Below are 27,043 nucleotides of genomic sequence, written 5' to 3' on the forward strand. Positions count from 1 at the left end.
TCCAGTCTGAAAATTTTGAAGTCAACAAAAAATTTACATAAATAAAGTTTGGATTTGGTCCACCCTGAAGTCTCACACCCTTTCCACTGTCTCCAGTGAATCACACAGGAGCTTCTAAGCTTGGTGGTGCAAACCTTCATGAAAAGACACAGAAACCTTTTCATTTAGATTATATTCTACAATTGAAACTCTTGGGCTATGACAACCAATCTCTAGGAGGCAATAAAAGGCTAAACAGAAAATTTGGCTGAGGAAATGTAAGATTTATCTCTACCAACTCAAAGGTCTAAGTACTTAAGGCTATAGTAGAACAGTCCTTAGAGAGCAGAATTTGTGGGCCCCTAGAATTTTCCTCTTCCTAATGACTCTCTGTGCTTCTTGCATGCTATAAAAAAAACATCCCTTTTTGCATTTCAGCATCTCTATTTCCTTTGATCTGTACCCATTTCTCACTGATGCTAATAGAGAATGACACTGATGGGGAATATTGTTGCAACAAGGGGAGAATAGAATTGTTATTTCGGCTAAAGCAAAAGCAATATGACTTAAGCAGACTTTTTAAAAGTATTTACTCAAGGCTGTGCGATTGAACAAGATATTAGGCTTTCTCTCTTTTTCCTTTTTTTTTTTTTTCTTTAATTTTCATTGAGATTATGTTCATATTTTATCCAGGTTATTGTGTTCTTGTAAAATTATACTGCAACCCACTCTAGCACGTTAACAACAACAGAATTTCTCTAGTTTATTATAAACATCTTTCAAGAAACCAGAAGCACATGTCCTCTGGAAATAATTTTGCTGGTATTTAAGTTATTACAAAAAATTTCCCAGAACACTGGAATTATTTTGTAATGTTCCCTTATACTTTAGCTTGTTTGCTTAGTTTTATAGAATACTCTCCTGGTGTCCTGGTGTGGTATCCTCCTTGGGTTGCAAAGGGAAGCTGCAGAAGCAGCCCAAAAGCTAAAAAATTTGAGTCTGTTTTTGCAGTGATTAACTGGTAACCATGTGCCATCAATGAAAAAGAGACCTTGTGCAGACACCAGCTGTGTAATAATTATATTTGGAAAGAAAAAAATATTTTATCCTTTGGAGATCTCACAGGATGATGACAGTAATTTTTTTCCCAAAGCGGATGGAAAATTTATAATCTGAGAAATTTAGAATTTAAAACGTAGAGAAGCAAGTATGCTGAAAATCAATAAAATGTTTCCTTTAGATGAACTTGATCCATCTTTCCCTCCATAATTCTTGCTATTTTGTATCTTTGTTGAAACTTCTTTTACTTCAGTTAGTGCCTCACTGAAAAACCATTTAAAAGCATCTCTAACCCCTGGACATGTTGTCCAGGTACTGCCTTGTTATTGAAGCAGAGAAACATCTCACGATCTATTTGATTTGTCTGGCATGTAACTGCATGGTTTCTCTTTCAAACAGAAACTCATATCTAACAGAAATTACCACATGAGTTGTTTATTCCCCTGATATGAGCTATATACATGCATCTTATTCCTGCAACTTCAGGTATTCCTGAGTTACACCACACTAGGGCAGAATCAGCTCCCCCATTTCTGATTTGAAAAGTGTCAAGAGCAATGTGACCATTATGGTTGTGTATCTGTCAGGAACCAGTACTTTTTCCCAAAACAACAGCTGCCAGAAGCACGTGAGAATCAATAGCAGGTTTCATTTAAGAACAAGCTAAATTTGCAAACAAAACTGCCAGAAGTTGGAAAACATAATCCAGTGTAACCTAATGCTAAAAATTAAAAAAGCCAAAAGAATTCATCACTTTAAAAAGTTTTACTTTAAAACAATTGGCTTGTATGATTTTTAAGCCAGTTTATAGTTTCTGAACCTTGAGTTCTGGCAATATTACGGCAATTTTATTGAAAGAGAAGAATATGGAGAAAAAAAAAAGTCATAGAAGACTACTTACCAGGATTAATTTTCTTTGAGGTTTCAAGAGCTTGGGCTTAGGAAAATTACTGGGTATTGGAGCTACAGAAATAAATATCAAGGGTTGATTTCATATTATCATGATTCACTATCATTTTTCATACATGCATTAGCATTTTATAAATTACAGATTAATAGCAGATTAGGACCAAATACATGTACATATACCAGAGTTTAACTATTTTTACATCATTTACAATTTACACAAACATGTACATAACCATAAACATAATTTACAATGAAGCACAGGGCTTATGAATTAAAAAAAGTTTTGGTTTAGATTAAAGAATCTGATACTCAAAACATGCTGGTTTTGTGCAGAAGCCAGAGCAAATATACCTCTTGAAAACTGATCACTTCTGATCTAACACATAGCAAACTTTCAGATCCTTTCTCTCCCCTCTCCCAGGAACTCAGCACTAACAATAGTGCTCAGGGGCTGAGAGTTTGTGTGATTGAACCTGGAAGCAATAGCAAATTCTCTTTGGAAGTCATGTTCCCCAAGAGGTTGATCTTTATCTGTTCAGCTTGCTTGCCTTTAAGTGCACCTGCAATTTTAAGAGTGCAGTATGCTGGCTTCTCCAGTCTATTCCCAACACAAAATTTTAACCTGAAGAAAGGGTGCCAGGTGGTGACACATTACTGGGAAGATGAATCATTTAATCTATAGGGAGATGTACTTTCCTTATTTCTAATGACATTTAACATTGTTTATCTTTGGATTATTACAGGAAAGAATTTTCACAATTTCATTTCTCTTCGACCAGGGTGAATATTGCTATGGAGATTCCTTTTCCTCCTCTGATTATTGGCAGCTTGAGACCTATTGCTTGGATTCAATGACTACTTTTCCAATAGCTAAAGCTGCAGGGAGGTGACAGCCCTGGTGCCATCAGAAGGCCACTTCTTTCCTCACAGATAGAAGCAAGCATGGGTCACGGACAGTCAGTGGGATACTGCAGGAGTTCTGATGTCCCACTCTCTTCTCTCCCTCTAAGGCTGCACTCAGGATTTGATATACCCCTGCACCTCTGTTTTCATACCTTTTGCTGGGATGGCTGGTGGCTGCTCCACTTTCTTTTTCTTTATGCTCTTGGGCTGTAAAGGGGACATGCTTGTCACACTGGTCACTGTCTCCCCTGAGCTGCAAAGCAGAGACCCATATGTGAGGACATGTGAAGGCAACGTAAGGAAAGACAGTTTGTCCCCATGAGTTCATGCAAACACATCACCTTCGACTTGTGAGTGGCTCTGCTCAAAAGTCTGGATTTTGACCTGGGAATAAACTGAAAAATCTCTTACGGGGGTTGGAAATGATGTGGGTCTTTTTCAATCACACAGCCTGCCTGAGAAACTCAGGAGTCTGATCTGTCCTGAGGCAGAAAATGTAAAGCATCAGATTTAAATAAGATTCTCTTCATAGTACCTATTGTTTAAAAATATATATGACCCCACTGCTGCACCAGAATGAGCTTGTACCCTTCTGTCCTCAAGGACAAGAGGCACAAATAGATTAGGTGACTTGCATTAAAGTCACAGAGGGAGAGTATGGAAAAGCAAGGTCTTCAATGAGGTTTCTGGGCTAAGACGGGCTGAGGGGTCATCAGGCCAGGAGGGTCTGCAGTATGTCTGCAGAGAACTCACAAACCCACATTTGAAAAATCCAGCTATTTAAAAGTGGCTCGTGTGCTCAGCGCATAAAGTTTGGAGAAACCATGTCCTAGTCAATAAACTTGGGCATCCACAAGTATATCCATGCTGGAAAAGCACTAGTAGGCATGAGGGTACAAGCTGTACTGTAAGTAGCCTCCTACCCAAGAAAGCTTCTCTGCTTGGACTGTTACAGTATAACATCCTCTAAATCTGTGTATTTTACCCTGAGCATCTCCCAGAGGCTGAGGTAGTATATCCTGCTTTGAATATTTATTGCTTGGATACACAGTTGTGTTGCAGTGACTGTCACCCTGTGCCAGCTGAGCTGTGGCAACCAACTGTGCAGGTTTGTCTCCTACCTTGCAAACCAAAATAAAAACATATTGGCTTAACTGGTAATGAGAAAAAAAACCCTTAAATTACAGCTGAGGTATATGGCAGTTAGTTAGGATGACTAAGGTGGTGGAGGTGACTTGGTAACCTGTTGTTGCTCAGATGCTGTTTTGTATGGTGAGCTATACTATGGGATCCAACCAGGGTCTCAATAATCATAACACTGACAACACTGATTTCATTGAATTTTAAATCATTATCCCAAGCTGCTGTTCCCCTCCAGTTTTGTTTGCACAATGAAACATTGTCTTTATATTAATAGAATAAAGTATTTAAACTGGACCAAAATCTTAATGAGACTTAAGATGCCTCGGCTATTGGCCATGCAAGAATAACAAAATAACAGACATCATTTTACACAGCTTTAAATCTGTAAAGCTGAATGTCACTGCCACTGGTAACACCACTCAGGATTTACACTTGCATAGATTATAAAAAAGCTTTGGTTTGTTGATTTTCCTGAGTTCTGTTCCATTTACTCAGTCCAAAACATAGGCCTGCTGTTGAATGTCTTTTAAAGTATTTTAAAGGTAAAATATTTTCATGATTTACAAATAAATCACGTCATTAATGTAAAATCAGTTTTGCATTCAAAGTCTGCCTGCACTATTGCTTGTCTATCCTACACCAACCATTTGTTTCTATATTAAAAATAAAACATGAAATGGTTAAAAAACAACAGGAAATGAAACTCTCTTGCCTGGCTCCATTGCCCAAATACAGCAAACTGCAAAGAACAAAGATATCAAAAAGGGGATGAGAATTATTTCTTTAATATTTTGGGGTTTAATAATCATTGATAATCCTTAAGGCAGAAGTGTATCTTAAACATAGTATTTTCTGGTATAATTACTTTAAGCACAACATATGAAAAGGCTTTGTGTCAACTCATTGCATTAGTTATTATTCCAGCTTTGCCACTGAAAAAGAGAAACTACAGAGAAATATATTTGTGGCTTAGGCTTTTCTTTTAAATGCCAGGGCCATACAGGGTTAACTAATTCTAGGAGACAAAATAACTGTTATTTGCTGTCTTCTCAAACCAAACAAGGCAGCTCAGAAAAGATTCCTTGGCTCTGAAACACTGCCCCTTTGTGAGCTTGCCTTGTTTTATGTCTAAAAGGAAAGTTAACTTTTTATCTCCATCTCCTCCTCCAGCTTCCTGACTTCTATTCCAGCAGTGTCACATTGTGCATTTCTCAAAATATCTAATGAAGAGAACGGGAAAAATACAGGAGTTTGGAGGAAAAACCTATGGAAGTGATCTAACAATCAAGGTTACCAGGGCAGCAGTTTCCCTGGAAGTCATGGCTGTACCAAGAGTTGGCAAAATGATACAGTTTTGTCTTTACTATCCTTACTAGAGTAATGGATATGGGACTTTTCCTGCTGTCATCTAAGTCAGCTGTTGTCAAAGGTCTGCACAAAATTCACTTGAGTGAACTGGGGGCTGTTTTTATATTTTCCAAATAAGGGAGCTGTGTGAAAAGGTGCCAGGAATGAACTGGGTACTTGGTTCTGGTTCAGTCTGCCAGTATTTACTCCTACAATGTTAGACTGGTACTGTGAACCAAGGTGTTGAGATGGACAGCTTTCTGAGATGAATGCTTTTTTCACCTCAAATTATTTGTCTCCAAAAGGGCAGTCACTGAGTTCAAGTCAAAACAAGTAACAAAGATATAAAAAATAATTCCTATTTTCAAAGGGACCTCTGGATCTGAAAACTGACAAAATTATCTGTAACAAGGAAGATAATAATAAAGAGGACATTTAAAGAAAATCCACCAAATGGAATTAGGTAGTTTGGAAAACCCAAAAGAACTATACTTTTTATTTAGTCGTTTATTTTTAAAATGTGGGAAAGAAATGGGGTTTGGTTAACTTATTTTTTCCCTTGTTATTGGTCAGCCACCAAACCAAACCCCAAACATTTGCTTTGTTCTACTCAGGATATCTGGATTTAATTTTATTTTCTACCAAGGCCATTTTGTGAGATCTGGGGTAAATCAATTATCCCTCTGTGCTTCAGATTCCAATAAAGTAAAAACACCATTATGATGTCAAGACACTAAATAGTTTAAAATGTTTAGATATTCCTGCAGTGGAAGTAGACATTTCTTTAGACACCAGACTATTAATGTTATTTTGAAACTGGATTCTGCTCTAAATTTGAAATATCACTAAGGGAGGTGGAATGTAGCCTATCTAATCAAAGCTGAATTTTGCATAGTGTAGTAATTTTGACTGACAGGAATCTCGTGTGAATTAGTTCATTGGTTTGGCTTCATGGATATTTATACACTGGGTTTTGGGTCTAACTGTGTTGAATTAAGTTTCAAGGTAAGAAATGTGCAGGTAAAGAGAAATGAGTTCAAAAGAATTAATGGTTTGTGTTTTGAGCAGAGAGTGGAAAATAAATAGCATCCAGTGTGAAACATAATAAAAATTATGATCCTGGCACCAATTTCACAGCAAATTTAATTTTAAAGCCCTGAACTCAATGCTCTTTAGACATGCATTTATGGAATCAGGGCTTTCATTAGTATTATCTTGTCACACTGAGATATATGAAAGCATATTGTTATCCATATAGTCATATATTCCTTTTGCTTTCGGAGATTCCATTGTACTTTGAAGAAATCATGTTGACTCCTTTCCCCCCCTGCTATTCAGCCTCCTAAATTTAGTATTTGCAGTAGCAACACTACCACATCATCTGCTCCCAGAGAGGTAGATCCTGTAGTATGAGTTTTTTTACTTGACCGCCACGTTTTTCAATACCTATATTTTCAGCCATCTTTTCAGTCAGGTGTCATTTTTCTCCTCTTGTGTTCTATACCAATCTACTTTGAATTCTTTCCCCTCTTCCTTCTTTTGCTTCTGTAATTCCAACTTTATTCCAGTATCTAATAAAGAAGGGGCAAAAGAAAACATCCATGGAAAAATGCTAAGCTACCTCCTCTTCAATTTTTTGGTGTGGTTCAATGACTGGTCAAGTTCACAGAACCAGGATCTATCCATGAATAACATTAATGTTTTAGTTTGTACTGGCCTCTCCTGCCCTCTCTGTTGCTTTGTTGTGACTTCACTGACATCCAAGTGTTGATTAGATTGAATATAGTGATAATCCAATGAGAAAAAATTGCATTATTTGAGGATCTAGGGAATGCTATACTCGGTATTGAATCTCATAGCATCTAAAAAGATAGTATGAGAAATAGTATTTTAGTGATACCAAGTGACACTGGATTTAAACTACAAAGCTAGAAACACATGCTTTTGTCACTGAAAGCTGGGAAACAGCTTTTCTTCTGTGTTATGAGGCATCCTTCTTTCATTTTTTTGTTTGCAAAAAATTATGTTTGTTTGGGGTTCTTTAACGAAGTTCTAGCAGCATTTTTATCTCAGGAAGATCATGCGACGGAAATAAGTTTTACAAAACCACACAATCAAAAACTTTAGGCAATCCGTGGTGTTTAACAAGACAGTGATTAATGGCTGCAGCAGAAATAGAATTTTTCCCATCCCTTCGAGTCTTCTGCTGCCCCACTCCCTTTTCCTGAGGGCAGAAATCACTGGGTAACTTTGTGGTTTGTCCTATGTACATGGATGGTTTAAATGACTATCATCTGGGTAGTTATTAAGAAACCCTAGAAAGAGTCACAGGATGAAAGCAGGCTTCTCCAGAAAGAAATTCAGAACCTCAATGAGAGGGTTGCCACTGAAGCACTTGCAGGAGCAGATAGATCTCCCTTATCAAGCACAGCAGATGTCAGCTTGCTGGCACATTCGTGAGTCAGGGACCTGGGACTCTTTATCCTCCTGCCATCCAAAACATTGCTCATCTTCCTCAGCATACATAGCAAAAAAACCCAAAAAAACCCCATAACTAGTGTCTTGGATTATAGTAAAGACAAGTGTAATCTCCTACCTGTTCTGGGGGCATTTCACCAGGTAATGCTTCACTGTTAAAGAAAGAAAAAAAAGAAAATGTGTCTTCACACCTACAAAATTTATGAGTCACAAATGGACACTGCAGATAGACCTGTGCTGCTGAAACTGTGGAGCTGCCAAGTTGTTACACTGGCAGAGCTGCTAATCATCCCCATACATTATGTTGTGCATTAAAATGTAGTCTGACCCAAAGACACAGCTAGACCTGGGAGAGGGGAGTGTATCAAACAGCATCAAAAATCAGCTGTGGAAGTGCTGGGCAACACATTCCAGTGGTCAGCCCAGCCAAAATACAGATTGCTAAGGAATAGCACAGCAGGCTAGTAATTTTACTTTGAAGCCTTCTATTTCCCTTGTGGTGCCTCTGTTTATTTCCAGAAGTCAGAAATAACACATTCACCCACAGGAGCCACTGCTGTTCCTCATTTAAGTTGGACTATGGACTCAGGCATAAAGGAATTGCCTTCTGGGCAATCAGAGATCCCGTCCAGCCACTATCCTCTCTGTGACAGCAGTGTGTGCAAACTGGATAAATCCTTCTGCTTCCTGTTCCTGAACAAGAACAGCTCCCCTGCCGCAGCCTTTTAGGAGCCAGGGCTATTAAGATGCTCTTTTGTGGCTTAGAGGCTTCTGTGTTCTGCCCAAGACGTGCCACATGCTGAGGGCAGAGACATAAAGGCAGCAGGAGAGGCTTCTGGCTGACCTACTGCCAAGTTACTTCTCAGGAGAAGAGGAAGCATCCCTAGGCCATGAGGTGAGCAGGTTGAAGACAGCACAGACACCCCTCTCCTTTCACATTCAGGGTTCTTTGAAAGGTCAGGAAAACCTGACAACATGATTATGCCTCTCTACAGAAAAGTTTTCTGATTTGGTATCACCTCAATTGTCCCATTCTAAGGAAGTTACAGAGCTCCTGGGGGTGCATTTTAGTCCTAAGCAAAGGGGAGCTGAGACCACTAGGAACAAGGCTAACACAAAGGCCATGTCTAAGCCAGCTGAGGCAGTATGTCCATTTATTCTGCCCATCTCCCTGTCTGGCCCTTTTCAGATGTAGGGCTGGACTGTAGGTAGGCCTGACCCTTCAGGAGTATGGGGATGCTTATGTACCCTGCTGCCACGCTTTTGAGCATCTCTAGGTGTGTATTGTTCTGCCTTATAGTAAATACTCCAAGCCTTTGAGCCAGGGATTGGGAATAGTAACCCCTCTCCCCCTTTGATGAGAGCCTTGCAGCAAGCAAGAATGACATTTCACTCACCTGTGGATCTCCTCTTGTTCAGGAGTGACTGACAGAGAATCACGAGTGTAAAAAGGAGGACGCTGATGATTCCTATGGAACACACAAAGACTGCATATACATACAGATCTGAAAGCAAGACACACATGGTCGTCAGTGTTGCAACTGAATGCTTCATGCTTCCAGGCTAGAAAAAAAGTTGTGTTTATAAGATCTAAACAGACTCTAGCTCAAAAGATTTAGGGTAACAGTTCAGAAGTAATTTAACTTTATGAAAAATCATATGAAAATTTTATATGGTATCCTGTTCAGGGTGAAATTTTGTTGAAGTCTCCATAAATGAAAAGAGGTGTAGTTACAAGAGCTGGTTTGGGGTTTTCTTTCTCTCTCTCTCTCTTTTTTTTTTTTTTTTTTTTTTTTTTTTTTTTTTTTTTTTTTTTTGTGAGGCAACCAAAAGGATTTCCCAGTTCAAACTGGTTTCTAAAAAACAAAAAAGTTCCGGGAGGGGACTACTGAAAGGAAGAACATCTGTGATTGCTGCTTCTGGTGGTATCACTGGCTTGAAATTTTTGTAGATATATTTTTAATTATTTTTTTTTTATCTACCACCTCACCCTCCCCTTATGGTTTTACTCAGATGCCATAACACATTCCCTCTGGAGCTGATATGAGCTGTGCTGTGGCAGACCAAGATGGAGTATTTTGTTCAGAAGAAATATTTAATGACTTACTTCTGCTTTTACTAGAACTTTAAATAGAGATTGGATTCTCTACGTGCTAATTCCTTGAAATCTCCTAAAGGAGAAATACTGGCTTCTTTCCTGCTTTGCAGAGAGGAAACTAAGCCTCAGAGGTCATGTGTTGATGTGGAAAATAGCGTTGCTGGAACTAGACCCCTGACCTGCAATTCTGTGCTTTGTTGCCCTTATACAGTACAATAATATAGTTTGTTAACTGTTATTTAAATCGCATAGCTTCCCACAGAACCCAGCTCAGGCTGTGAGCAAGCACTGCTTCCTGACAGCACAGCAGAGTGGCTGCAGATGCTGTGTTGGTGCTTGGCTGGTGCTCTGGATTAGGGCAGACAGAAGGAAATCCCAACTGCCTGCAAGTTCTAGATTTCAGTCTTCTAGAACAGTTGTCTACTAATCCACATAGAAAATACCTCTTGCCTTAAAAAATCAAGGGAGCTTTAGGCTGCTCTTGCAGTACAGAGCATGTCTGATGAGAGTTTCTAAGATAATGGGGGTGCAGATTGCTTGGTATCTCTTCAGCACCTTCCTGGATTAGGGGGTTTATTGGCACTGCATGATTAGCCAGGCATAGGTTATTTTTTCATTCACTGTAACAGCCCCATTCTCTTTGCTCCAGTACCCCTTGTATTCTGTGCAATACTCTCTCTGGCAAGACCTGCATTTGCACAGGAACTAGCAAAATTGAGCCTAACTGGGGCACTTTAGTTGGACTGTAACATGGAACTAAAGACTTTAGTTGGACTGTAACATGAACTAAAGTAACATCTTGTAAAAAACAAGCAGCAGTTAGATGTATCTTTACCTTCAAAAAACTTCCAGGCTTCATGGCTTTTCTTGAAAGTGGGATCATCAGAAGATTTTGGTGAAATCACTGAAAAAAAAAGGCAACATGTCAAGAACTGAAAATGTGTGGCACCTCTTCAAGTAAATGTAGTTCTGTTTTCAGGGCACTAAGACCTTGCTTTATCTCACAGGATAATTACCTTTCAATGAAACATTTCAGTTGTAAAACAGCATTATAAAATTGTCTTCCAGAAGGTGGCTTGACATCCCTCCTAAGTGCTATATGGCTTGTGGGACTGCCTCACTGTTGTCATCTTATTCTGGGAAGATGTAATGTGTGGCTTTTCTATCAAAAGTTAATGCGGTGAAGTACAGCAAGAAGATGGAAACATGGTTTTAGAAAAGCCAACCCTTAGAATTGAGTGGCCATGTGCTTCTAAGGTCTGTAATGGCATTCTGGGGACTGTTTGAGTAGCCCAGGGAAACGGCTGCTATTAATGCTCTATGTAGATGGTTTTATCCAGTTTTTTTTATTCTCAGTTACCCAGAATTTGTACCTCTAGGGTTGCAATTTGTTTCTGTCCCAAAACAGGCTACCTCTTTAAGAAGAAAGTCTTGAAGGTACAGGAACAGGTCATTCCCAAGAGCTGTAAGGTGACTTATGAGCACAGAAGACCAACCTGGCTGAACAAGGAACTTTGACTGTCTCTCAAGGAAAAAAAGAGAATTCACAACTGCTGGAGGAAAGGGCAGGACACTCATGAAAACTAAAAAAATTCTGTGAGGCTATGCAGGGAGGGAACTAGGAAATCCAAAGTCCAGCTAGAATTAATCTGGCCTGCATGGTTAAGGATAACAAGAAAAGCTTTTATAAATATACTAACAATAAAAGAAAGACCAGGGTGACTCCCCCATCACCTGATAGATGTGGAGGGAACATGGTAACAAATGATGAAGAAATGGCAAAAGTGCTTAAAAACTTCTTCACATCAGTCTTTAATAGCAGGACCAATTGTATTCAGGGAATTCAACTCTGTAGGCCGGGGACAGGGATCAGGAGCAGAGAGATTCCCCCATAATCCAGAAGGAGATGGTTAGTGACCTGCTGCACCATGTGGATGTGTGTAAATCTATGGGATCAGATGGGATGCACCCAAGAGTGCTGAAAGAGCTGGAGGCAGTGCTCACCAAGACACTTTCCATCATTTATCAACAGTCCTGGCTCACTGGAGAGATACCAGCAGATTGGAAAACTGTTTATGTAATCCCCATATATAAGAAGGGACAGAAGGATGACCTGGGAAACTACAGGCCTCTCAGTTTGATCTCAGTCCCAGAGAATTTGACTGCTCAGAACATCCTCGGTGCTGTTACACAGGACATGCAGAACCATCAGGTGATCAGGCAGTCAGCCTGGGTTCACGAGGGGCAGGCCCTGTTCCACTAACCTAATCTCCTTCTATGATAAAGCAAACTGATTACTGGTTGAGGGAAGAGCTGTGGATGTTGTGACTTTAGCAAGGCCTTTGACAAGGTTTCCCACAGCATTCTCCTGGAGGAGCTGACGGCTCATGGCTTAGAAGTGAATGTGCTCTGCTGGGTAAAAAACTGGTTGGAAGGCTGGGTTCAAAGAGTTGTGCTGAATGGAGTTAAATCCAGCTGGTGGCCAGTCATAAGTGATGTTCCCCAGGGCTCAGTGCTGGGACCACTCCTGTTTAATGTCTTTATTGCTCATCTGGATGAAGGGATAAAGTGCACCCTCAGTAAATTTGCAGATGACACTAAGTTGGGAGGGAGTGTTGATCTGCCCAAGGGTAGGGAGGCTCTGCAGAGGGACCTGGACAGGCTCAATTGATGGGCTGTAGCCAAGGGCCTAATGTCAGGTCCTGCACTTTGGCCACAACAACCATCAGCAGCACTACAGGTTTGGGGAGGAGTATCTGGAGAGCTGCCCAGCAGAGAGGGACCTGGGGGTGTTGATCGAGAGCCTGCTGAACATGAGCCAGCAATGTGCCCAAGAAGGCCAACCCCATCCTGTCCTGCATCAGAAACAGTGTGACCAGCAGGACCAGGGAGGTGACCCTGCCCCTAAACTCTGCCTTAGCGAGGCTGCACCTCAAGTACTGTGTGCAGCACTGGGCACCGCGGCGTAGGAAGGACATGGAGGGCTGGAGAGGGTGCAGAGAAGGGCAACCAAGATGATCAGGGGTCTGGAGAACAGGGCTTATGAGCAGAGGCTGAAGGAGCTGGGGCTGCTCAGCTTAGAAAAGAGAAGGCTGAGGGGAGACCTTACTGCTCTCTACAACTACCAGAAAGGAGGTGGTAATGAGACACACGCTGGCCTCCTCTTTCTTGTGACCAGTGACAGGACAAGAGGAAATGGGTTAAAGCTCCACTAGGAGAGGTTCAGGTTGGATATTAAATCTTAAATATTAAAAAATTAAACATTGAAATATTAAATATTAATATTAAATACTGATATTAATATTAAATCTTAAATATTAAAATCTTCTTCACAGAAAGAGTAGTGAAGCATTGGAACAGGTTGCCCAGGGAGGTGGGGGTGGCATCATCCCTGGAGGTATTCAAAAGACAGAGCTTCAAAAGATGAAGATCTACAGTGGATGATTTAGTGGTTAGGGTTTATGTGGTGGACCATTGGACTCAATGATCTTAGAGGACTTTTCCAACCTTGATGATTCTGATTCTCAGAGAAAAGATGAACAACTTTTGCTCAAGGGAATGGGAATATTTTCCCTTGTAGTTATATATTACAAAGGGGTTTTAACACTGTTGTTTATTTCCAAGTCTTAGGTTACGGAAAAAGTAATTGGAAGAGCATTAGGTTTACTGAAGGACACACATCTTAATTAAATTGTTTTGTAACTGCTGTATTACAGTAATTGACTATTGAGTGCTGAATAGCTTAAATTCTCAGCTGGAGTAATTTTCCTGCCTATGGGTGGGATTGTTTTTTTTCCCAGAAAGACTGTATGACCGCAAGTTGTACCAGCTCGCTTTTTCATCCTAAAAAAAGGGTTGAGGTAATTATTATGTTATAATTAAACAAAGGAAAAATAGATGCAGATTTTGCATAAAATTGTGATGTTTCAGAAGGAGGACCAGAATACAGAGCCCTGAGCAAATGGATGAACATCAATGTCTTAAGAGCTGTACAACACTAAAGAAGACACTTTTAACTAAACTTTTAACCTCCATCATTACACATTAAGAAACTGTTGCCTGTAACTAAACTGTTTTTACAGTATGTGTATCTGTATAAACTTGTGTTATGAAAAAATGCATTTGCAGATTCTTAATGGCCTATAGCAATTCACACCAGCAAACTTGCTAGCAAATAAAAAATGAAAATAAAAATCTGAATGTAAGTTAACACTACAGAGCCAGTTGTAATCTGGTAAAGCTTCCTTTGAATTCTTGGTGACTGACAAAGGCTATGAACTGAACTTCCCCAGGTTTTTTTCTCCTTCTAGAGCAAGTCAGATTTAGAAGCAGCAGAATGAATCTTTAATTCCTACTGGAAATGTCTGTCTTTCACAGTGACCTCTTTTTCCTATTTTTAAAAAAATGAAAAAAAAAAAGTAAATGCTATTTCTGTGAGCACTTGAAATGCAAGGTTGTAAGAAATCTGTGTAGTGCTTTAGCTTAAAGATGTTATTTTGAATTTTTATATAGATACAGACACGTTAACTCGAACAAAATGTTAGACAAGAAAGCAACTGTGATTTCTTTGAATACTGTTACCTTATTTGATAAAGCACAAGCAATACAATCTAAGCATCCAAATGCTTAAGGCAGTTTGTATTGTTCCATTTGCTGCATCCTGGGCCTAACTGTAATATAAGTAAATCCCTTTGCAATAAAAAACATAACCAATCATAATATAAAATTCAAGATGTGTTTGGAAGAAAATTTCCTTGAAAAGCCCAAGTGTTACCAGTGAGGACACTGGAGACTCTTATCACCACCCTGAAAAGAGTTTCCTTCCCTCCCATGTGTAGCAAGTCCTGTACACTCACAGTGTGATAACCAAACACTGGCTAAGGTTGTCCTTTGTTTGCAATAAAGAGGCTTTTAACAGTAAAACAGTTGCTATGGCATTTAAAGGTATGTCATTTTCCAGAAGTCTTTTAATATTTTTAATCTTAATTTAGAATAAGAATAATTCTAATAATTGGGGGGTGGGGTAGTGGTGGTGCCAGCCTCAGACCCCCACAGGTCATATTTTTGATGTGTTTGGTCTACAGGTGGGCCACAGCCTTCCTCCTCTGCCTCAAGCTTCCTGCTCTGCTTTACATTACATTTGAAGCAGAGAAAAGAAATCCAGGACAGTGTGAGAAAGATGCAGTCATGAGTCTCAAATCCCAACCCTGATTATATATTTACAAATCATACTAAAAATGAGGGGGATGGTATTGAAGGGCTGGACTGAACAGCTTCAGTTTTCCTTCTTTGCAGTAACTGAATTGATCAGAAGCCCACACTTCAGCTAGGAAGAGCAATGTTAAGTTTATGTATTACAGTTGGCAACACGCTGAGCAGCTATGAAAGATGCAGAATGGCTTCTTGTGAGGAGGTGTATGACAGGTGGCCTGACAATAATTTATATTGCTTTTCCTTCTTGGCTTCCATTCACCACACCAGTCACCAGCTTTACCCCTTCCCAAAGGTAACAAGCTAAGGCAGTTGGGGTGATCAGTCCCCCTGCTTGCCTGTTTCTTCTCAACAGGAACTGAATCTCTTCTTTCAGCCAAATCTAGAAGGAGGAAGGAGAATGAGATAGAGATAGGAGGAGGACAGCCAGTTCCTAGTCAAACACAAGAACAGCAAGGAAGAAAGACTGCTGAGCATGTGAATAAGCTAATGCCTGAAGTCTGTGGGGCTAAATCATGTGTGCAATAAACTTTCATATTCATGTGTGGCTACAAGACAAACCATTGTGTCTTGGCTCTAGCCACTCAACATGGCGTCAGTGGTTGTAAAACTTGGTGCCCTCCTGTGATGAAGGCTAAGTTCAGGGGATGTTGGGATCTAGTGTTTTTACTTCCCACCCATTAAAAAAAAAACAAAAACAAAAACAAAAATGGAAAACAGCAACAAAAATTAAACAAGAAACTATTCTTGAGATGTGAAGCTAATGAATTCAGTCTTGGGATTACAGTTTGAACTTCGGTTTTGCTGTCATTAGTTATGTTCCTGACTGCAACCAGGGAGCAGAGGAAATCCCATATTAATATCTTAGAGGCTTTCCAGACAAGTTTTGCATACCCTACATGGCCAAATAGTTTAGACTAGGACTAGACTATTATTCAGGAAATAAGTATATTTCTTTCTGTTTCTGGATCTTTGTATTCAAATAACAATGGAATTTGTTTACTCTGACTAGCAAAGCTGTAGAGACTTTAACTGAATGTATAGGAGTTTTAATTACTGTCATTTGGTAAAAAGCAAAGGAAATAGACCATCTTCCACAAATCTATCACTTCTTGACATTTTATTATAGGCTGAATAATGTTTAAATTGTAATGTGTGAGTAAAGAAGTTGAGTATTAGGTTTTCCTGTCTTATTCACAGATAATGCTTAAAAATAACTGAACTTCAGATGTGCCAAGAAAATGACAAGAACTGAAATCAGTAGTCTCTCACCTCTTATTTCAGTCGCTGCTGTGCCATTTGACCATGCTGTCCACTTATTCCTGCGTTTGCCGATTTCCTGGGCTTTGCATATATAATGTCCTTGATCTGTTGGTTGGAGGCTTAGAATAAGAAATTTGTACATGCTTCCATGTTTCTCTTTAAGAAGATGAAGTCTTTGCTTGTGGAAATGATGAGTATAATTTCCATAATACTGAACAGACCCAAACTTTGTCATTTTGATCATCAGATACTCCTGTGTAGGTGATGCAGCAAAGACCCACCGCACAGCTAGCAAATTGTCTGTCTTTCTCTTTTGAGAAATGTGGCAATAAAGGGTAGCATTATCTCCTTCAGAGTATTGCACTGTTGGTCCTGGAAAGACTGTCACATTTAAAGCCTCACAAACATCTGCAAAGGAAAGAAAAGATGGTGAGAATCCCCCGTATCACCACAACCAGTGCCATAATCTGTCCCAGTGCACAAGTTCCCAGCAACTGATAGCATTCATGCAGTGTGCAGCATTAACAGGGCTTTTAGAACCTGACATCTGTCTCTGTGAATGTTAAAGATGGTATGAGGCCCTTCTTCAGTGACTCTGCTCTAGTGTTCTTGCTGTTGCTAACTACTAAGTTGGGGCTGAAGTGGACACCTTGCTGCAGTCATAGGCCAAACATCACATAATCTGTCATCAGTCTGAACATCTAAAACTAGCTTGGAGCAAGAGCCAAGAATGTGTTTTGGAACACTGTTCTATGACTTGCATCCTTCTTAGGATATCCAGGCTAAATTTTTTCAAGTCAGTTCATGCCTATTTGTTCCTGTGCCAACTTTAAGATTTAATAGTGTTTTCTTCTCCAGTGTTCTATTCCTAACTCCATATAGAAAGGGATTATCTGTTGTCTCAGACTTTGTTTCATTGAGCTGAAGAAGCCAAGCTTTGTTAGTCTCCTCTAGCAAAGTACCATCTCCACTTCTCTACTCACCTAAGTAGCACTTCCATTCATTGGTTCTGGTTTAAAGTTTGTCTTTGATTTTAATTAGTTTAATTCTTTTTTCTCCCATTCTTCATCATGAACCTAGCTTAGACCAGTTACTTGCCTGCCTGCTTTATTTCTAACCAGGCCAGTATAGGTGAAGAAATTCATAGCTATTAATTAGAGGAAGATTTTTCTTTTCTGACCTAACTGATAACCTTCACAATCATTGAGTCCAACCTCGTCCTAATGCTGTTACTCTATTCCTGATGACCCACCACTAAACCATGTCCCCAAGAAACACATCCAGATGATTTTTAAACACATTCAGGGACGGAGATTCAACCACCTCCCTGGGAGACAGTTCCAGTGCTCAACAACCCTCTCTGTAAAGCTATCCAACCTAAATATTCCCTGACAAAACTTGAAGCCATTTCCCCTTGTCCTGTCATCTGTCACCAGTCAAAAGAGACCAACCCCACTCTCACTACAACCTCCTTTCAGGTATTTGTAAAGAGTGATAGGGTCTCCCCTCAGCCTCCATTTCCCCAGACTATACAGTCCCAACACCCTCAGTCACTCCTCATAAGGGATGTTTTCCAAACCCTTCACCATCTGTGTTTCCCTTCTTTGGACTTGCTCCAACACCTCAATGTCCTTTTTGTACTGAGTTGCCCAAAAATGAACACAGTACTCGAGGTAGGGCCTCCCCAGTGCCAAGTACAGGGGCAGGATCCCTTCCCTGGTCCTGCTGGTCACACCATTTCTGACACAAACCAGAATGCCATTGGCTTTCTTGGCCACCTGGGCACATTGCTGGCTCATACTCAGCTGACTGTCAATAAATACACCAAGGTTCTTTTCTGCCAGGCAGCTCTCCAGACACTCTTCTCCAAGCCTGTAGTGCTGCCTGGGGTTGTTGTGACCAAAACGCAGAACCCAACACTCAGCCTGATTGAATTTCATATGGTTGGTCTCAGCCCAAAGATCCAGTCTGTCCAGGTCCCTCTGTAAAGCCTTTCTACCATCCAGCAGATCAACTCTCCCTCCCAACTTGGTGTCATCTGCAAACTTACTGAGGGTGCATTTAATCCCCTCAACCAGATCATTGATAAAGGTGTTAAACAGGAGTGGCCCCACCACTGGTCCCTGCTTGACACCACTCATGACTGAGCTGCCAACTGGATTTAACTCCATTGACCACCCAGCCAATGCTTAACCCAGCAGAGTACATGCCCATCCAAGCCATAGGCAGCCAGCTTTTCCATGAGGATGTTATGGGGTACAGTGTCAAAGGCTTTACTGAAGTCCAGGCAGATTCCATCAACAGCCTTTTCCTGAACCACTAAGCAGGTCACCTTGTCATAGAATGAGAGTAGGTTTGTACATTAAGAATATTCTTATCAATCGCATCAGAAACAGATCAACTTTTAACAAATGGTATACTGTGGCAAAGGGTTCCCTAAGTAACTGGTTATGTGTAATCTACCAGTCTGATAGCATCCACTATGGATAGCATCCATATTTCAACAGTGAGTAAGCAGTCCCTGATATGCAGTCTACGAAACTTGAAATATCTTCTAAAATGTGAATACTAAGCTTCCTGTTACGTGAATATACTGTACTCAAATACTGATAAGAATTACAACTCTGAGAGAGTGATTTTTTTATATATATTATTTTTTTAATTTTTTTTATATCTGGACACATTTTCAAGCACATCAGCTAGGAACACTTTAACAAAAGGGATGAATGTTTTGGCAGAGACTCTTGTCTGACATCAGCTTTTGAAACACAAACATATATTTATCTTCAAAATAACAAAGTAAAGTATTTCCATTCTATTTATGAAGGAGTAATGGAGACAGAGACACTGGTTTTATGGTCCCAGTGAGGCTGTAAAGAAGTGGGGAATTCTATCACTCTACTTAAGGTAAATCCACGAAATTAGTTACATAGCAGTTGATTTATAAAAACCAAAAAGAAGTATTAGCATAATAAAGATTATGTGTCATTACAACAGAAATCTCTACTGAATGGTGTATTTTTCTAAGTAGATACTGTTGGGGGTTTTTTTATGAAGAAGAAGAGGGAATTTATTTTTTTTTAACTTTAAGAAACTTGGCTAAGCATGGCCTGGATTACTGACATAACTATCTGCAGTGTATTTGTGTGTGCAGTTCAGGTAAGAGGCAAAGCAAGACATTATTTTGGATTGTAGAAAACACAAAAGTAGGACAGGATGTTGAAATTTTAAAAATAAGGCTGAGTAACACCAAAAGCTTTCCAGGCATGAAACTTCAGTTATTATTTGCTGGATTTACTTGACCTTGGTACTTTACAGGCACATGTGAAGATGGTTGCCTCTGCCATAGAAATAAGGTTAAATGTTGAAGGTTATGCTGCACAGTAAACACAGGATATGTTTAAGAATTTCAGCACTGTTGGGGGTTCTCATAATTACTTAGGCAATAAATGTTTAATAAATAATTTATAAAAATGTGGTTTGGGTAAGTAAAAAACACAAACCTTTTCTACTGAAATTATGAACATGTCGTGGAAACTGTAAAGAAAAACAGTTATGTCATTTTCTGGACATGTGAGCTTCTTGGTTGAGAAAGCTGGCTAGAATTAATTGTGGAATTGAGTCCCAAAATAAAAAGCTAAAGATTCATTGCTAAATTCAAAACTAAGCAGAACATACTGCCAAAAGGTACCCAAGAGAAAATACAAAGGAACTCCGATGTGGTGCTGATGGAAGCCTCTGCAGGAAGACAAAAAATCATTGTATGTGAAGCCTCTGATCCCTTCCCAGCTATTTAAAGTCATACAAACATTGACACTTTATACCTAAGGCTTCTACTTTTCCTCTGGGGAGATGTTTTTTTTATTAAGAATTACAAATTTTGCATCCTTTACATTGTCTGATCAGTGGGAACCCATCTCCTTATCTTTCTTCTGTGTCTCCTATTGTGAGGCTGTACAAATGCAGCAATGAGGAGAGTTTTGGAAATTTCCTGATGCTTTTTCCATGTTGAACAGGGTCAGGTGATGCTCCATATAAAACAAAAAAACAGTGCCCTTTTTACTCTGTCCTTCCATTGTCACCAGAGTGGGAACAGTGGTGGATTTTGGAAAGAGAGAGCTCATTTAGGGCTTCCAGACACTAGTGGAAATGTTCCTCCTGTCTAGCAGGCACTGGATCACCCCATACATAAGGTTTACCCTTGTAATGGCCTTCTTGCCAAGATAGGAGACTCCTTCACAACTTGAGAGCAGCCTTGTGTGTCAACAGAGCACTGAATTTCTAGATTTCAGATTGCTGCTTCTAGTACAGAATAATTGTTTTTCTACACTTGCCTTCCCAGTATGGCATGATGTAGCTGCTCAGGTGGATCTCACAAGAGTTGTAGTCTTGCTTCTGCTTGCAAAGGGAGACTATTTATGGAAAAGGGGAGGAGAGTGAGTCACAGACTTGAGGATTCCTTTGCAGTGTGCTTAATCATCAAACAATTCTCTCCTATTTGCAACCAGCCCACTTAGTTGTCCCCATCCCAATGTTTTAGCTGTTTGTTTCTTTGGTACCCTCCACCCACACACACGGGCCTATTGGGAATCGTGGAAGGTTACTGCTGACTAAACTCTGACATCAAAAGTCCTGTTATGAAAACAGTGCACCTCTGCTAACGAGAGTTCAGTTCTAGGTATTAGTTAGGTTTGGACTTAGTTGTCCACCATATTAAAACACTTCCATGGCACTGCCAAGAGTATCAAATTACACTTGTAGGAACCAGAAACCCATCTCTGACTGACTGGGCTATCCGCTCTTGTCTGTACTGGTGTAGTAGCAGAGGACCCACAGTGACTGCTAGGTCCTTCTATCTGATAAGCAGTTTCAGCATAGCTGCATTTATATGGAAGAACCCAAGCTACTTCAGTGGAGACACTCAGGAGTAGAGTTGCTTCTATGCACTACTACTCACAACTCAAGTTCCTCTTCCTTCCTCCATGGAGACTGGCAGGCAGAACTCAACCGACCCTTCAGGGTTGAGAGGACTTTTGTCCTCAGCCCCTGCTGACACCTAGGAGGCATGCTAACTACAGAGACATGCTACCAGGATTGTTACCTTCTGATCTCAGATCTGCCTGACAAGAAACATATGGGACTGGTTTTACCCCTGTTTTAATTTGTTTTGTTTTGGCAAAGCCTATTTTATTTTGTCTTCACTACAATTAAAAAGTAAGAAGTGCAGATAAGCCAGGAAGAAGCAAAGCTTTTTTTTCTTTTTCTTTTCCTTTTTCTTTTTATTTTTCTTTTTTTCTTTTTTTTTTTCTTTTTTTTTTTTTTCTGAATGAACGAAAATACTGAGGCACTGGTTAGCAAGGTCACCAAAATCAACCAGCTGTTTTCAGTTGAATGGATCTGTCTGCAAGTTTCACAAGTCAGACGCTTTTTCTCTGGGAAAACTGCTGCCGTGACTAAAGATGGACCTGAACCAAGCCTCTGCCTCTATCATCTGCCTTTTTGAGGTGAAGATCCAAATCCAGCTTTGTTTACTAACCTTGAGCAAACAGGGCTTCCTCGCCCCCTTACTCTCACTACATCCTCAAGTTCAGATCTTGACTCCGTGTTCATTTTGCAGCTTTAGCACACACCGCTGGCCTTTGCTTTTAGAGGCAGAAGGCTTTTGACTGGAGAAGGTATTTAGAACTGACTTAGGGGTTCTATTTCCACTGGATGCCTGCGGCATCCTGGGGCAAACGCAATGCCAAATCTCTCTTGCCCTCAACTTTGCTTGCAGTTCTCGATGCAGCTTAAGCTTAGTCCCGCCTGGCGCAGAAGGTGGCAGAGGACACGTTTCCATAAACTTCTGCATAAGAAGGGTTGTTGGGGTTTTTTGTTGTTTTGTTTTTTTTTTTTTTGTAAAAACACAGTTGCGGGTCGGGTCGTGCGGCAGCGCTGCCGCCGGGAGCCCCGGGAGCGCCGAGAGAGCGGAGTGGGGGAGCGGGTCGGGGCGGCAGGGACTCCCGCTCTCGGCAGTGCCTGGGCGGCAGACCCCACCTCTCCTCCCGCTAACCGGGACCCCTTCCTGCTGCCCGAACCCCAGGGTGTCGGCTCCAAACTGCTGCCCCAAGCTCTGCCCTGGTGGCACCGCCGCGGAGGGGATCCAGACCCTGCTCCGCAGGGCAAGGGGGCGGGCGGCAGCCCGAGGTGGAGCCCGAGGTTCCGCAGGCGGCGGAGAGGATTTGTCCCGTCCGAGCCGTGAAGGGGCTGCCGAGCCCGGGCTCTGGGCCGTTCCGTCCCCGCGGTGCCGCTTACCTGGAGCCGGGGCCGTGGCCAGGAGGGCGGCCAGCGCAGTGGCCAGGAGGCGCATGGCCCGTGGGACGCCGGGTCCCGTCCTGTCCCGTCCCGTCCCTTCCCTCTCTGCTGAGCCGCTTTCCTTCTCTCCTCCCAGGCCTCTCGCCTCTTCCGCGCCCGGTCCTCCCTTCTCCCCTTCTCTTTCATCTCCTCCCCTTTCCCCTCCTTTTTTTCCGCTTTCTTCCTTCCCTCCCTGTTTCTCTGCTCTTCCCACCGTCCTGCCCCTTCTTCAGCTCTCCCCTTTTTCTCGCCTTCATTCTCTTTTTTTTCTCCACTCAGCACCCAGGCCTGTGGGGTGGCACTAGGGCGAGATAGGGCTGCTCCATCTGCTGTCTTTGAGATTCCTCCCTTGTGCACTGTCCCTGCCTCAAGGACATGGATCTGTACAGACGGCAAGTGGAAAACTCACCTTTCTGAGCACATTGAGTCTCTTTGCAAACAGGTGAGACAGGCAGTTATGGGTTGTGAGGCAGGGTGCTGGGAGAGAACTAGAGGAAATAGCCCAAAGTTTCATCAGGAGAGGTTTAAACCACATTTAGGAAGAATTTCTTTATTGAAAGAGTAGTCAAGTGCTGGAACAGGCTGCCCAGCGAGGTGGTGGAGTCACCATCTGTGGAGATATTTAAAAAACATGTAGATGCAGCTCTTCAGGGCATGCTCTAGTAGGCATGATAGTGTGATAATGGGGTTTGTTTTGTTTTGTTTGGGGGTTTTTTGGTGTATTTTTGTGATGGGCTTTTGTTGCTTGGTGTTTTGGGATTTTTGGTTTTTTGTTTGTTTGGGTTTTATTTCTCTGGGCTGAGTTGCCTGTGGTGGTCTTAGAGGTCTTTTCCAACCACGACAATTCTTTGATTCTGTGACAGGTAAGACTGTGTTATGCATGCTCTCTGCTTTCCTGAAAGCTTTTGAAATTTTGCAGGCCCTCATGCTTATTTCCCTCATCCCACTCCTTAACTGGAACAGAACTGCAGTTTCCAGGCAGTCTGAAGGGCTGTCTCCCTTGCTGAGGGGCCCTGTTGGTGGCAACCTTGGAATAAAAAGTTCTAGCAGGCAGGAGAGACCCTTTAGCTGTCATGGGGATTCATTCACAGAGCATACATCACACAGAGCATCACACAGTGCTCTGCTGTTTGGCAGATTTTGTCCAATGACGTGGCTGCTCAACTACTGACCACTGACACCCTCATTAAAAGTCCTAAATTAATTGATAGAGCATCTTAATTGCATCTCCCCAAGGTTACTGTGCTTGTTTTGCCTACAGCTTTAGGCCAGAAAGGGCATGGGAAGTTGGAACCTGGCAGCCTTCTCCTGCCTTTCCACTTTGCTTGTTTTGAAAGTGTTTGCCATTTGAAAGCCCACAAACCTCCAGAGACATGGTCTTAATCCTCATGCCACCAGGTATGATGGGTTATACCTGATTTAAGTGTTAATGTTGCATGGATGATAAAAACACTTTGGTATTCTGGTTTCCCTGGATAGGACAATAAGTACCAATTTAGCTACTCCACCCCTCTCCTAGTAATCATTTAGGCAGGGTAATACAAGTCTACATTTAAGTATCACAGAAAATTTAGTGTGTGCTTCATCTGATCCTTGTGAGATTGAACACTGCCTTTAATATCATGCAATTAATTTACTTCAGAAACAGGCTTTTGTGTCCATACAGCAAATCCTCATTTCAAGAGAATGACCGGTCTGAATTATGCTCAGACTTGAGGGAACAGAGGGAGTTGTTAAAAGTTGTACTGCCTGGGGAGTTAATTAAGATTTGTAGATTCAGGTCTGCTCCTTTAACATAGTAAAGAGAAATCCTGTCTAAGAGATAAGCTAATTTGAAAAGAAACAGGCAAATTAACAAAAAACCCTGTACCAGCAGTTATTTAATTTAATAGTCCTGATGGAATCTCCAGCTCAGGAAGTCCTTGAACTGCTGATTGAGAGGAAAAGCATGGATGACTGGTTTTGCATATTCTTTTCCAAAGTATTTCCTGCCAGCCATTGTTGGATAAAAGATAGTAGGGTGGATGGACATTCTGGACCTTCTCAGAGAATTCTGCTAGGCTCAGTCATGGCCCACTTCATGGCTGTCATAAATCTATTAATATTTTAATGGTGTATGCAAAATACTGATGTAAAGATATCAGTAAGGTCTGTCTAAGCTCTCATGTGAGCTTCTGAACCCTACAGACCTTAAAGAAGTCCTATGAGAATCAGTATCAATGTTTCACTTTTTATCAGCCATCCCAGATACCAATGGCATTACCAGTTTCTTTAATTGCATCAAGAATCCTAATGAGTTCTGGGACAGAGCTAGATTGATCGGTTGGTGAAAAGACTTCTTATGATGTATTTCCCTGTGATAGAAGTTAGATAAAAGAGTCTGAGGTCTTTCTGGGCTTCTTCAGTCTCACATGCCGGCCAATTTACTGAAAACATATCTTTTTTGTTTTGCAGCTGATGATTTCCCTGTCTCTGGATTCTTTTTTGGGTAGAATTATTTTATTCATTTCCCCTCCACTGAAATTTCTTAACATAAGAACATGAACAGTATTCCTTATTATGCCTAAAGGCACATTTCTAAATTTAAGAATGTACTTTTTAAAATGGTTTAGGCTAAAATATTTTATACTCTTCAATGCATAAATAATTCAGGTGATACTTTTGCTCTTTCAGAGTTTTTACCAAGGGAGAGTTCTTTCCACAGCTAGGAACAGAACGTACAAGTTTCTATGCATGAGTTGCTCTCTTGCTATTAACATGTACTGTCAGCAGCACTCGTTAAGCAACACAGAACCTAACATACCTAAATAAATCTACATTTTGCCAGTCTCTTGGGATATGCTCATGAGCCAGACAGTGCTAGTCAGGCTAGTGAGCTGTGGAGAAACATAGATTGCTGACATCTTCTCAGATTTGCTGCTGACTTTTTGGATTATTTGATGCAAATCAGTTTCAACCTCTGGGCTGAAGCTTGGTGAAAAGGTTTCAACTATGTAGTTTGCTTTATTTCACTGCTGGTCTTTCATCTCTTTAACTGATTTGTATCAGATATTTCTGCTTTTGTGAAATGTTTATTCAGGCTTTTTTATGCATCGTACAGGATATCATCACAGTTTACCTATGCACCAAAAATACCAGAGGCCAAATGAGCATGCAGTACAATTCCCTTTTTCACCCACAGGCCAGGCACACAGCTCAGTAATCTGGTGCACCTCCCTTAGCTTCTCTGGAAGTGTGCTGGTGTCTGTGAGCAGAGCCTCTGACCCGCAGGATATATCTTTCTTGGCTTTGGCAGCATCTACGTGGCCTTGTTTCCTGCTGGAACAAGTATGTTCTCATGCTGAAAGTGCTTACTCAGCACTCTGATGCAGCTGACACAGCTCAGACTGCCTTTGCTCACAGAGCTTGGAGCCTCTCACACCCTGTGGGCAGTATTATCAGACACTCTGGGGCAGACCTGCTGTGTAAACTCCTTTTGTCTCCTTGCAAAAATCACATCTATCAGGAGAAGCAACTACAGCCTCTTGGCTTGTGCTGTCCTGTGCACCCTCCCTTGCTGATATTTTTAACCTGAGGTCTTCTATTGAAAAGTCTTAATAAAGTCCCCAGATCTGCCTCCAAAACCTTCTGCAAGATTCCTGTGAGCAGAACTGTGGCTTGCCTTGGTAGCAATATTGCAGTGCAGTGGGGGGATACAGCAGCATCCACTGCAACTCACACACTGGGAGAAATGTCTTTGGGACTGCTATGCTCAATCTGTGTGCATGTAGATAGACTGGGGTGGGCTGATTGCCTACTTTTATACCTGATATATTGCTAAGGAGAGTTATGCTTGTTCTGAATGGGTTTCTACCCACCTAAAACAATAAACTCTCTCTCAACTTCTCTTCTTTACCTGGAATAATCAGTGCATTTACCAGCTTATCTTCCCATGTCTCATCCAGGCAGTGAGCAAAGATGAGATGGGTTCCTGCCTGCCTGAACCCAGTCATGGGTGAGTTATGGACAGGTCTTTGGACTCCACCAGCTAATAGCTTCCATGACCCAAAGAATCCCAATTACAAATAAATGCTCCGTTATTAGAGATGGATAAAATCCAAACGGACTAAGCACTGCCATTTTTTATCTGTGAAACCTGTATCTAATGGAATTTTGGTCTGTGCAGGCACCATATTAAAAACTTTGTGTCTATAGTTCATCTCTAGATCTTCAGTTCAAGAGACATCCCACTGCCTCTTTGTCAACAAGAGAGGTAAGAATGACAGAAGTTGGAAAGAGCAATGATCCATGTAGCTTGAGGTCCTTGTCACAGCTGAGCAG

The 27,043-nt window shown here is 41.1% G+C and overlaps 1 protein-coding gene across 1 annotated transcript in view; it reads right to left on the reverse strand.

Annotated features, from left to right (window-relative positions):
- The window catches only part of VSTM4 (V-set and transmembrane domain containing 4), a 30,165-nt gene extending 7,413 nt beyond the window's left edge, over positions 1-22,752 (reverse strand). The window contains exons 1-7 of the mRNA XM_008502030.2: positions 22,685-22,752; positions 16,400-16,798; positions 10,752-10,820; positions 9,216-9,323; positions 7,937-7,970; positions 3,003-3,103; positions 1,940-2,001 (exon numbers count right to left, since the gene is read on the reverse strand). Of these exons, the coding sequence (XP_008500252.2) occupies positions 1,940-2,001; positions 3,003-3,103; positions 7,937-7,970; positions 9,216-9,323; positions 10,752-10,820; positions 16,400-16,798; positions 22,685-22,739 (828 nt within the window). The 5' untranslated portion in view covers positions 22,740-22,752. The remainder of the gene's footprint in view (positions 1-1,939; positions 2,002-3,002; positions 3,104-7,936; positions 7,971-9,215; positions 9,324-10,751; positions 10,821-16,399; positions 16,799-22,684) is intronic.
- Positions 22,753-27,043: the final 4,291 nt, after the last annotated feature.

Source organism: Calypte anna, chromosome 6 (assembly GCF_003957555.1).
Source record: "Calypte anna isolate BGI_N300 chromosome 6, bCalAnn1_v1.p, whole genome shotgun sequence".
Classification (NCBI taxonomy): domain Eukaryota; kingdom Metazoa; phylum Chordata; class Aves; order Apodiformes; family Trochilidae; genus Calypte; species Calypte anna.